Raw genomic sequence first — 14037 nt, 5'->3', positions numbered from 1 at the left:
GCAGTAAAGAGGAACTGCATGGGTTTTCAAAGATGGCGGGTGCTAGAATGAACACTACATGTTACATCGGCAGTTGTTCATCAAGTGTGCACACTATCTAATAATTGTGAGAGAGGAATTGGGGTATGGCCAGCAGCTCACAGAGTGCTGGTCGTCATGCCACCACAGCAGTGAAACGGGACGCAGCTTTGCTATAGTGGACATTTACATGAAGCCATGCCTCCTTTTCCCTAGGCCAAGCCCCCTTATCAGGGCCGCATGGGTGTCTTGAATTTACAGAACAAAACATTGGGAGGTATGCATCTGCACAGGCTCTCCTGCTTGTTGTGGCTAGAGCTGCTGCTAGGTAATACCTGAGGCTGCCTCTTTGTCACATACCTGTTTCTTATTGGCTGCTGCTGACTTGGTCTCTGCCTACTCTTTCTAGGCTCACAAGCATTCACATCTCACACATCTGCTTAATTTTACTGTATTAGGCTCATTCTTCTCTTCCTTCGGCTGGCTTCTGGTAATGGCTGTTAAAAATACCACAGTGACTCTCCAAATTCCCAGTAAGCGATAGAGTATCCGGATACCATCCACTATCTTACTGGCTCACTATTGGCGCTTGCAGTGCCCACCTCAGCGCTGACTGCGGCCACTTTTTGGGACTTCCCGCTCCCGTTCTATGAGAGTGCCAATTAGCCTATCACTGCTCTGGCTACACTCTCTAAGCCACCTCCCGCCACTGCTATATTTACAGCACTGCTCTTTTGAGAGAAGTGGCCACAGTGGCAAGATGAGTGCTGGCCAAGGGGGACTGGCTGTCAGCCTCACTTGTATATCCCTCTGAGGTCAACATATGAGCAATACAACCCAGTGAGTGAAGGGTCAACTTTGTCACCAACAACACTGTTTTGATTGACAGCTGGGGCTTGTATAGCCTCTTGAAACTACTCCTTTAGTCTCCTCAGCACATTAACCCTTTCCTGGTGTGCAGGCATAGCTAAGGTAATGGCTGGCACAATATTACATATAGGAAAAAAAAACGATTTAATAACTATTAATGTCATCTAAAAATAAATATTTGCCGCTGCTTCCAGTTTCCCGGCCGCACACAGGTCGCAGAGGAAACAACATCATAAACAAGTACCCCCTAGCAACATAAATAACATCTTTATAATAGATTGTGTTACAGTGTTCACAGATAAGAATGAGAATAATAGTAAAATAATCACTACACAGAATTGAACAATAACGGATAAGTAAATATATTTTATCATGTTATAAAGTAGTGCATAACATAAACCAGATAACGATTGATAAATAGTATAGATATTAGGAGTCCTGCACAGAATATCAGAATGTAACAGGTAACAGGTCTTAAATGAGACCATTTCAGAGAAAGGGTTTTGAGATGTTCAATCCAGTGTGTTTTAAGTTGTAAAACTTTAATATTTTTATCACTGCCCCTAGCCAGAGGAGGAACATGATATATATCCTATATTTGATAGCAGTGATATTATGTTAGCAAAATGACGGGCAAGGTGTTCACTGTCACCCTTAACTAGGGCTGCCTTAATCACAAAAAGGAAAAAATACTCAATTAAGAATATATTCGGACACCTATGAAGTGAGTTGGTTTTCAATGAGCTGCTGCTAGCGGGTAGGGGTAGTCAATCCCTACAAAGAATACAAAATAAGAAAAAAAAGCTTAATCGCAGACCTATGAAGAGCCAAATTAAATTGACATTCAGTTTTGCCCACATATTGAAGGGCACAGGAACAAGAAATAATATAGATCACATATTTACTGTTACTGTTAATTGATGTGTAATGGAAAATGGTTCACTAAACAAAGAACCAGAAGTACCCACAGGTCACACAATTGGAACACCAAAAGCATCCCACCCTAACTGTAGAAACGTTTCCCTGGGAATTTTGGCCATGTTAGCGATATATCTGTACGTTCTAAGAAATGTTTAAGATTTTTTGTTTTTGCGGTAGCTAGGCATGAGGGATACATTGTTCAATTTTAAATCAGGGTCAGTACTAACCACAGGCACAATAGGCAATATTGGCCTTGGCAGCTTTAGTCAAAGGGACTTCCTTTTTTATTAAGTACAGAGTTGTAATTAACTGAGCTTTTTGCTAAATTTTAAACTAACTCATCAACTCTTGGCATATGGTAGCAGTCAAGCTGAGAAACTTTGTTTCATCTTTGGAAATCATTACAGAATCTTAAGGCACCCTAAACCTAGGGCACTAAGACAATAGGATTATTCCATTTATGGGTTGACTCCTCTATGACCCTGTCAGGAACCCCAGTTCTCGCACTGCTCGCCCATTTGTGTGTTCAGCACTGCAGATTGGCCACTGGCGCCCTCTGCGGCTACTAGCAAGATGTCTTTGTGTCACAGTCCCATGTGGCTGCCTGTCACCCAGCACCCCTCACAATGTCCAAGAGACATGGGCACCGCTATGACACCCTGGATCAACTGACCTCTGGACACCTGTAGTAGTAGTAGTTTGTTTATTTATAAGATGCCACAAAGTGTCCGCAGCGCCGTACATAGCAAACAAACATCAAATTACAAGGTAACATACAGGGTGTGTTGATAAAATACGGCATAAATAGGGGTATAGCTGGTAGAACTAAAATCAGCATCAGTTCTGAAGTAGGTGTCAAAATTGTCGAGGAGACTGAAGATGAAGTAGAGGAAGGGAAGAACAGGGCAGGAGCACTGGTGAGGTAGGGTGAGTACGTGAGGAAGGAGGGCCCTACTCATAAGAGTTAACAGACTAAAAGAAGGTGGGTAGACGAATGAAAGACAATAGGATAAGTAGGAATGGATGGGAACAGATGGAGGGGTAGGGGAGGCAGGATAGGAGGAGAGAAAGAGGTTAGGAGGAGGAGGGATAGGCTAGTCGGAAGAAGTGGTTTTTGAGGGAGCGCTTGAAGGAGGTAAGGGAATTAGAAAGCCTGATGGGTGGCGGGAGGTTGTTCCAGCACAGGGGGGCAGTGCGAGAGAAGTCTTGGACACGGGAGTGCCACTAACTCCAGCTTAGTCACATGATCCAGGTAAATCCAGGTATTAATTTCCTGGTTCTGTGTGTGCTGCTGCTGCAAACTGCAGCCATCTGAAAGGTTATAAGCCAGCCTCCCAGAATGCTCCTAGCCTTGAACAAATTGTCAGTTTCCCTGCAAGTTCTCCAGTATCGCTCACACGGCTCCTGTATTTCTCCAAAGATCCAGATACTGGTATTCTGTTGTTTTGCCTACCTGGTTCCTCACCTTCTGCCAGAAACTCCCATTGTTAACATCTCCAATGTGTACCAGTCTTCTGTGTTCAGCTCAGGATATTGGAGGCTCCCAGGCCACACCATCAGTTCCCAGACCGACCCTACCATCAGCTCTCAGGCCGCACCATTGGTTTCCACATTGAAAGGCCACACCATCAGTTCCCACACTGACCCTACCATTGGCTCTCAAGCCGCACCATCGGTTCTCAGAATGACCATACCATTGGCTCCCAGGCTGCACCATCGGTTCCCTGCCCGAGGCTACCATAGGCTTCTTAGCCGCACCATCAGTTCCCAGACCGAGCTATAGGTTCCCAGACTGACCCCTGCTAACATCAGTGAGGACCATATCCCCTTGCCTGGGGTCACTAGTGAAAACCCCTGGCAAGTTAGACTCTGCGCCTATGCTTTGGGTCTCGCCAATTCTGTGTCCACTGTGTATTCTCCCAGAGCCCTCCAGCACATGAGATTTAACTATCTCAGACCACCTAGCTTCCAGTTTCCTGCAGCCCCCATTAATTTACCCAGGTCATTACAGAGAAAGAACTAGACAAGCCTATCACAGACCCTTAGATGAAGCATATCCTTGACCTCCTGTTTTACTGCTGCCCTTTTAGCCTCAGGTATGATGGTTGGCCTTTGTTTAATCACCATCCAAGGTGGAGTAAGAATATAATTTTTTATGATTTGATTTTTTTCCTGGAAAAGCAGAGAACACATCCTGGTATTGTGCTACTAAGTCTATGACTTTTTGTTTCTGGCTAGGACTAAAAGTGACTTCCATAGGACCCTGACAATCTTGGTTTTTCATTGCTTCACATCTAGATGCCTTAAAAAAGCCTTAGGTCGACCTTCAGCTTGTCGACCTAAGGAGTATCGACCTTTCTGTTGGCCTGCAGACAATTCAGCAAAACTTTTCATTACCCCCTCCATAGTACCCTGCTTTTCCCTTTGTGAACAAACTTAGTAGGCTTAATTAACTCTTTGTGAGTTGAATAAGACACTATTGACCCTTTATACCGTAATCCGGTACTATATTCAGACGGTGAAATAAGGTGCTTGTCCCCGTTTCAACAATTACCCATCTGCTACATAATGTCACACCTATTTAGCAAATCATCAATGGTGATTAATGTATGTAAAACATATTTTAGAAGGGGGCCCATCTACAGAAAAGATGGGCCCCCTTCAGCTTGTCACATCCACCATGGCGTTTACCCCAAACCCCTGTGCTGTACTCAGCCCTAGGCTCTCTAGTCGCACTCATAAAACCATGGCGCTCACCTCCGCTTGTGTCCCTGGCTCCGGTGGGGTACATGTGGCCGCATTGTCATCGCGTGGTGACACTGGTGCTGTGTGCTCCGCTTCTATGCAGGGTGTCAGTGGCGTGCCGCCATCAATGTTTGTGCCTTGTTTGCTCTCTGACTAAATGCCGGCGTTGCGCAGCTGCTTACATCCAGGCCGGCTGAAATCTGTCGCCCTCACTGGCGGGCGCCATCTTGTTGGTTACCTCTGCCTCTCCTGTGTGGCTCCGCCTCCCCTGTCAGATTGCCTGACCTATCACCGTGCAGTCCACCTGTTAAGTACTGACTGACCAGGCTAGTCCGGCAGTCAGTACAATGATGTCGATCCCTCAGCATCATTGCTCCCGCCTGGCTCTGTAGCTTTCCACTACCATCCTGAGCGTCTCCACTGAAGATCCCCTGCTGGTCGTCTACTGCTTGAAGTGCAAAAGGACTCAGTACCGCCAAAGCGGACCTGCCAAGGTTAGCCCTTCCAAGGGGTCTCGCCTTGTCTTTATTCCCGACGGTTATTTCCACAGTCACCTCTGTCTGCAGCCACGACCATACTCAGCAAGGAAGTCTTCATTTATTTCTTCATCCTCATCCAATCATCCAATCCTCACCCAATCAACAAATCATCCAATCCTCATCCAATCATCATCCAATCAACCAATCTTCAGCCAATCATCCAATCCTCATCCAATCATCCAATCATCCAATTCTTTATCCAATCCTCATCCAATCATCCAATTCTTTATCCGACCATCCAATCTTCATCCAATCATCCAATCCTCATCCAATCATCCAATTCTGTATCCAATCATCCAACCTTCAATACAATCATCCAATCTTCAATACAATCATCCAATCTTCAACCAATCCTTCTTTCTTCAAAGCTGATTCTTTATTTACTACAATTCTTCAAACAATATTGCAATACTCTTTCAAGACCAAGCATCAACATCTTCTGCAATAATATTTTGGACTATTGACTTTATACTTTCATATCTGCCGTATATATTTCATGCCATCAGTATCATTGTCTTGCAATACCTTTATTAAATCTATTTCATTTTCCATTACTTGTTTCACTCCATTCTGTCGTGGATGCAACCCCCATACGTTAAAGCACCCAGCCTACGTTACTCTGCAGCTGGTGCTTCTAAGAGCGTGACACAGCTCTGGTCCCCATAGCAGCTGCACTCCTTGCACCTATGGTAGTTACGCCCTTGTTCCCAGAGACCGGCTATGTCTACTACTACCGATGGTGGGTGCTGCAGCCGGGTGTAGGAAATACCCAGGTGAGATCTCTTTCCAGCAATATTTAGTTATTCTACTTGATTGCTGGATAATTATTGAACTGTACATGCAAAAGGCTTTATGGCATGAGCAGTTCAATCTGTTGCTAGGTTTAAGGAGACCATGATCTTACTATAAAAACTTCTGTACATGTTTTATAACTGGCAGGACACTGTTTTTTTAAATATATATACAGTATAGTGGCAGATGCTCAATTAATTTAATGATATTACTCAGGTGCATGAAAGGAATGGGTAATCCTGAGTAAGAAGAAAAGACATGGTTTCCCATAGCACAATGATATCAGTAGCCAGATTTAAATACTGCATGATAAAATAAGTCAGAGATCTTGATTACATATATTTGTGCATATATATGAATAATCCCCTAAACCGTCATCAAGGCTTCTCTGCGTTTATTAACACATTCGTTTTCTCACTGGTATACTGCTCTGGGCTTTCTGGCTTATGCTGATTTTTTTGGGGGGTGCTGCACCCTGCACCTAGATATAGCAATAAGGACACCCAATACACAGAGAAGCCTTGGCAACAGCTTGGGGCAGTGGTTCCCAAACTGTGTGCCGTGGCTCCCTGGGGTGCCTCGGGACACATGCAGGGGTGCCGCGGCTTGGTGGTCCAGGACCAACTCAAACTATTAATGGTTAATTATTTAGGAGCAAAACTAGTGCTGGTGGCTGCCAATCATAGAATGTGTGCAAACAGAAGCAAATACTGCCCTTTACCACATAACTGCCTCTAAGAATCGCATATAAACCCAATCTAATTAATTTTTTTTGGACCTAGGGGTGCCGTGAAAAAAATTCTGATTCTCTAGGGTGCCGTGAATCAAAAAAGATTGGGAACCTCTGGCTTGGGGGATTATTCATATATTTGCACAAATATATGTCACCAAGATCTCTGAATTCTATTATCATGTAGTATGTAAATGTAGTTACTGATATTCAGTGTGCTGGGGGAAACCATGTATTTTTTTTTCTTACTCGGGACACTGTTTTTGCAAGTTAAATATTATACTGTACATAAACTTACATCTTAAAACAAGTTTTTAGAAGAATCTTGAAGTATACAGAACATAAGCTGGTAATGTTGTCAACAGGGATGCGGATGGTAGGTCGACATGCACAAGGTGAATATTGACAAAAGGTCAACACTAGCAAAAGATTGGCATGAGTTTATCATGTTTTTTTTTTCTTTTTCATGCCAACCTTTTCATATTTTGGCCTTTTCTGTGTTGACTTTTGCTTGTGTTGACCTTTTGTCAATATAAACATAAAGGCCCATACACTAGAACGATTTTGCATGATTTCGGCTGATTCCGACCATTCTGGTCGATATATTGTCTTATAAGTGCCAAATCGTTTGTGTTTTCCATCCGATGCGCAGTCCCATGAGTGTCGGATAGAAGCCCCTAGGTAATTCTGCACCTATGATTTATCGGAATCGGAAAGAAAAAGTAGTGCTTTTTGTACATGTGATCTATTGTATGCGCTTTATTGCAGAAAGTTTGACTGACGTTTCCAGTCCCTCTAGCCCCCTAATCCAGCCCATCAGATAATTTGTATGATACAGTTGTATACCATAAGATATATCCAATGCAATCTATCTTGCTTGATCAATCGCATGAGTTATATCGAATGGTTTCTTGCTCATTGTTTAGAGTGCACCAGCCCCCCCCCCCCCCCCCCCCGCATCCTTAATATTTATTAGAAACAGGGCTTTGAGTCTGTGGGAAAGGCCTGTGGCCACATAATAGTAGCACAGTAGTGTTATTCAAATTACCCTACACACCAGTCCTTATCCACATGTAGAACCACTTATAGACATTATGTGAAAGTAAACCACTCCACCTCCTCCTCATTTTTCCACATTGTAGGAGATGGGGGAGGCAGTTGCAGCATGGCCCGCTACAATGTGTAATTTTATTGGTGCACCCGGAAGAGAAGTACTATTACGTTTTGCAACAGGCGGTACACAGCAGGTATAATATATAATATATATAATTGTGTCCCGCCACATATATAATGAAAAACAATGCATCCATTTAATCAATCATAAAACAAAGCAAATAATATATAAAAATGTACAATAAAATCAGCATTCGTCAGTGCACATGAATGATAAATACGTGTCACACAAATAAGGGCTATTTCGTGCCTGCTTGTGACTCTCCATACTTGTAATCCTCGACACACTCTGGCTTACTTCCAGCATATCTACTTTCGTTTTGCTCCACTTACGGTTGCTGGAACGCAGGACGCATGCATTCCATGAACCAGAAGTGGAGCACAACGCAATGATCTTTGTGGATTATTATTATTAAACACAAAGTTATGTATTGTATACACAAATAAGGTCTGTCTCCTATTTAGAATGTAATTATATATGCACCATCAAATTATATATTTTACTTATAAGTGATCAATTGGGTAATTAGATAACGATGTGTGATGCACTTCCTGTTTATGGTATGTAAACCCTGACTTCACAGTAATACACCTTTGAAAAATTTGTCAGCAGATGATGAAACGTGTCAGGTTACACACTAATTCTTTGGACATTGGACGCCATTGAACGGATTTCCCGCATTGGACCAGCTCCCCTGATTTTATTCCTCATCAACAATAAGAGCCCCACTATTTTGGAATACAGTTCAATTGGGACACCACCATCTGCCTACTTTGGGTCTGTCTAATGGGACTCTGATATTGAACATCATGAATAGGAGATAAGCTTCTCTTCAAGGACTCAAAACCCAGCCAGGTTTATGGATACCCACCTTTCCAATATCAGCTTTAATAGATCAATTTGAGGACTAATATCATATACCTCAAAAAAGCAACATAGGAACAAGCGGGATTCCACCATAAGTAAAGCTGTTTTGTCCTTGTCCTTTATCATTTTTATCTTTGCATTTTTGTCTTATTTTATGCATCTTTTTAATTTTTATATCAATTCTCAAATGCTAGCAATGTTGTGCTTTTTGTCTCAATTATGAAATAACACGAATATGATCTAATAAATATATATTATTGTAAATACCCTATTTTGAGCGCTCCACCACTCCCTTTTCTTTTTCTTGTGTACATTGTATGGGAACCAGCCTAGAATTAACATGATTTGTACCATATTGCAAGTAGATATTTTGGTCTATTGACTTCCAGCAATTCATTCTGAATCTAACCTAAATAATGTGCACATCCCCAGTGTGTGTCCTACAGTACATTGTACCTGTGTACTAGTGTTACTGAGACAACCACCAGCACCATTCATTATCTATGCTCTCTCCTCTCCGTCTAGTATTATTCTGCATTCCTTCCTATTCTTTATCATTAATACAGTTTATACCAGTTCTGCCAGTGGTCCCAGTCCAGTGCCCATATCAAATAAAGAACCTGACAGCATATACCTATTTTATGTGGATCTGGCTCTATCTATGTTTTATATGTGGATGTTTATTTAGTATAGATACTCATTTTCTGTGGATGTGAATTTTCTTTCCTATATTTATCTATTTCTATTGATTTATATATTATATCAGACTGTATAGTAAACAACTGGCGCTTCGACCTGTTTGCCCAAAATATAAATGTATATAACCAATGGTAGACAATAAGTATATACCGATATACACACAGATAGAAAAGCTTTTAATATCCTCACCATACTTTCTGGAGCTCCAGAATAGGATCCCGTATCTGCCTGCCCTAAAAAAGCAAGTACTGTACACCTTTAATTTACCACTGCACCAGCAGTAGGTTAGCAGAAGTCCGGGACTCAATTCCCTCCATTTTATATACTTTTTAATCTTTTTGCCCTTTTTTATTGCATTTTTATGGACCTTTTTTTTCTTGGTCTGGCCAGACATTGGACATTTAGAACTGCTCTTGGTGACTAAAAATCCCCAGATACTACCACCATAGAGAGTTCCATATTGGCTAGAATTCACAACCAACTGTTGGACAGCAAAAAATGTGTTTCCATCTATACTGTAGGTGTGATTTTTAATGTTGAATAGCACTGGCCAGTGCAACCTAAGTGTATAATAAATTCTTACAATTTTCTTACATACATTGTTTCCAGCCCGTGTATATACCCCTATATATTATATCAGTGGTTCCCAATCTCTGTCCTCAAAGAGCAGTAACCGTCCAGGTTGCCATGGCTCAACAGACATGGTTAAATCATATTGGCTGAGGTACTAATTAAGTCACCTGTCAGCAAGCATAGATATATTTAAAACCTCGACCATTAGTGCTCCATGAGGACCGTGTTTGGCAAACACTGTATAATATGATATACTGACATGTTATAACACCCACCCTCGCAGACAAGCTTTTAAAAACTGTAGCTAATCCCACATCATCCACAGCCCAACCCATCTCTACCCCAAAGTTTTCTGGACCTTAAAAATTATCAACATTCATTATTTATTTGACAAAATCTCACTGCTTTTCAATACACTTTATCCATCTGTTAACAACCAGCTTTCATATTCCCTCATTTAAAAAATATGTTTTAGGTTGAGCTGCAAGCCACAAATGTACCCAAGTATCTCATAGATTATTTCATAGGCAAAGCCGTGGCTGACTTGCAAAAGATTTGCAACGTAATCCACTGTCACCTGTCTACAGAATCAGTTCACATGCATGCTCAATGTCTTAATCAGTTGCGAACGTGGATGGGCTTCTGGCTCCTTCTTTATGGCTGACACTTGTTCAGCCATTTTTGAACTTCTGTATCCATTCACACACACACTTCTCAACAAAACACTTTCTCCATACTATGCACAAAGACACAAATGAAGACATATTCAAACCTGCACACCAGTGACTGGGTAGAGAGAAACCTACTACGGAAAGCGTTGATGAGTGCGGTCAACAGAAGTTTTACTAACTGGAGTGAGGAAAATGTTTAACTCCTCCTTGTACTTTTATAGAAAAATTGTACCGAGTACACAAGTATCCTTTAAGTCGGTGTTCACTCGAGGACCATCTGTAGACTGAAGGTGAAAAATTCTTTAGATTATCTGACTCCATGTAATATTGTAAACCCCTGGTAACCATGGGAGTGATATTCCTATATGAGATATACTGTACAAGTAAAGAAGTATTTGGAATAAGAAGTAAATGATGATAAAAGTGGGCAAACATTCAGAACAATTTATTTCTGTATAACTTTAACAGGACAAAGAGAATGCTGACACTTCCAATCATAATGCTCAGAGGGTTATGATGTATACAAACTATGGTCCAAGAAACAGGAGGGCACATATTATTAATAACATTGCAACTGCATTAAAAAAAATGTTAAATTATTTTTGCTTTTCATTTGGGTGTTTATCCAGTGCTACTATGTATGACATACAGGTAAAAAAACACAATAATTGCATTATTACTGGTATGGTATTCCAGTACATACCAGCCACCTTTAGAAATGGTTGTATCTTTTATTTTGTCTAAAAAAACTGTAATGTCTGATATGCAAGGTATGCGGCCATGTTACTGCTGGTGGTGGGATACATTATTAGAAGATATAAGACCCCAAATAGTAAGGAACAATACGAATGGAACACAAAGAACTTCGTCCACAGGCTACAAGCCACTCTAATGCCACGGACACCACAATACAGTTACTGTTGGGTTTATTGGCCTTTTAAAACTAAAACACTGTTACGGCAATTTACAGAATGCTGGGCATTTGTTCAGATCCTATTCACAATTCTTAATAAGGGAAACTTTCACGATCACACATTGTTATCAACACTTTTTCCATTACTCTCCAATAAGTAGTTTAACTGAATTCAAGATATACATTTAGCTTAAAAAGGTCAAAGATATGTTACAGTATGAATCTATAGGCATATTTTCAGACTTGATATCAGCGTGTACATTCATTGGGACAAAAATCACGCAGGAAATTGTATTGTATCAATGCAACAGATGCCAGCATATAATTTTTTTTTTGTAGGAGTACATAAAAGACAAAAACATGATAATTTAATTTTATAAAATATGATACATAGATGAAATACAGTGCACTTAAATATCTAAGTGTCAACATCTTGTTAAATACTGTTTATACTGCGCTTTTCAGATGCTCCAACGAGTCCTTGTGCTTTAATGATGATTTCATGTTAAACAGAATACATTGCTTAACAGAAATACTGCAGGTTACACTGATATTACAACAGATCACAAACTTTCACAGGCACATCAACATTATAACATTTACTGATGAGAAATCAAGTTACTTCTCATTAGTTCACAGTGCGAAAAGTGGATTATGGTCAGTCTTAAAAGAGGTTATTGGTCACTTTAACCAACTGCAGGAAAGTCTTGAATCTGAACGTAGTGTTTTGATTGGACACAATGAAAAGCAACACTTCACATGATGGCAGGAATTAAGCTTATTTCACTTCTTCATGGGTAGTGTGCCAGAGCCCTCCGCCTCCTGTTGTAGAAATGCCTGAGCCCATGTTGCCGTGAGAAATTCATCATGTAATTTTGTTTGCGAGTGCTGCAAAAAGGATTAATGAGATAAAAGTAATGAAACAATGCTGTAGGCCATGCTTCATACAAACGTTCAACTACAAACACAATCTCTATGAAATCACAGTTTAATACCTGGTTCATGTAGAAGTAAAACATTTAGAGAATGAGTGAACATTCTGAGTTTCTCACAAACATTACTGATATATTGACCGTTCCTTAAAAAGTGTACCAACATTACACAGAGATTTGACTTATAGTGTTATAAATGCAGGTTTCACATTATACAATTTGTACGAGACACAATACTGTAATCAAAGATCACATACATTAATATAGTTGACTGGGGTATATTTACTAAGCAGTGTTTTTTCACTGACACTAATTCTTAGCAGTTTTGAGTTCTGGAATTAAAAAGCCAATAGTAATACAGGCTTGTTTTACATGTACTCCTATTGCCCCTTTAAATACAGAGCTCACTGCCGCCAAGAATCAGTGGCTGTGATAAAATAATGATTAGAATGAGATACATATTGATGACCGGCACTCTGTGACCAAAGGAGAATGCCCACCATCCATGAGAGAATTGTATATAGCTGCTGGCTGGCACTCTGAGACTTTTACCTAAATTAATCACTGACAATGGTAAAGTGTCAACATTTCGGTCTGTTATGCCCTTTATCAAGACAGTGTAAAAGAGGTTACATACATGTACAGGAACGCAGTGTGTGTCTCCTGGCTGCTTACCAGTGATGCCATGATCTGCCGATACCGCTAGCCGTGGTGCTCATTGTTACAGCCACCCACCCTGACTGTAATGGTGAGCGCCACGGCTAGCGGTATCAGAGGATCATGACGTCATTGGTCAGCGGCCCAGAGACACACACGTTGTGTTCCTGTTCACATGAGTTCAGTCACTCAGCTATAAATGTAAGTACATGTATGTAACCTCTTTTACATTGTCTTGATAAAGGACATAACAGCCCGAAACGTTGACACTTTATAGTAGTCATTAATTAATTTGGATGAAAGTCTTTGAGTGCCACCCAAGAGCAGCTATATGATATATGTGTGTGGGTATTAATGTGTGTGTGTGTGTGTGTGTGTGTGTGTGTATATGTATGCATATGTGTGTGTATTCACAGCTATCTATGAATGCTATGTTATATTTTATATGGCATTTGCTATATAAAATATAATTACATACAAGCACAAATAAAAATAGCAATCTATTGTATCTCTTTAAAATCACATAAGAATCTTATTTAAACAAGTAGACAAAGGGTAAATGTATTACGTAAATAGACAGCCAGAACATCATATAAGTACGTAGGCACACTAATAAATTGAGTATTAACTAGAGAGGTCACTCTGCAATAATAAGTGAACAGATAGTGCAGCTGTTGTCATCATTATCATCACTGCTTCTTTCTGCTCCAGCTCTTCAGTACTCATAAGAAATACACTACCTTATAGATGTATGTCCAGGGCTACACCAGCCACAATTATATGTACACAGCCTTACAGGACTTGGCCCGCCAAGTGCTCAAATTCTACCTCTCACAAGTGTGAAATGTTACCAATTCGGTATACTGACCTATGTGTATCCATTTTTGTTGTACATATGCAGTACAAAATTAGGTATTATATGATATAAAAAGACAA

General features: G+C 40.6%; 1 protein-coding gene across 4 annotated transcripts in view; it reads right to left on the bottom strand.

Moving 5' to 3' along the window:
- Window positions 1-11028: 11028 nt before the first annotated feature.
- RELN (reelin) overlaps window positions 11029-14037 on the bottom strand; it is a 479555-nt gene continuing 476546 nt past the window's right edge. For all 4 annotated transcript variants that reach the window (XM_083183017.1, XM_083183019.1, XM_083183018.1 and 1 more), the window contains one exon: window positions 11029-12400. Coding sequence is in view for 2 of the 4 variants with exons in the window: in XM_083183019.1 (XP_083039145.1) it covers window positions 12304-12400 (97 nt within the window). In the remaining 2 variants the exon portion in view is untranslated. The remainder of the gene's footprint in view (window positions 12401-14037) is intronic.

This window comes from Crinia signifera, chromosome 4, assembly GCF_055691185.1.
Source record: "Crinia signifera chromosome 4, ASM5569118v1, whole genome shotgun sequence".
NCBI lineage: Eukaryota > Metazoa > Chordata > Amphibia > Anura > Myobatrachidae > Crinia > Crinia signifera.
This window is presented reverse-complemented; position numbering and strand designations above follow the sequence as displayed.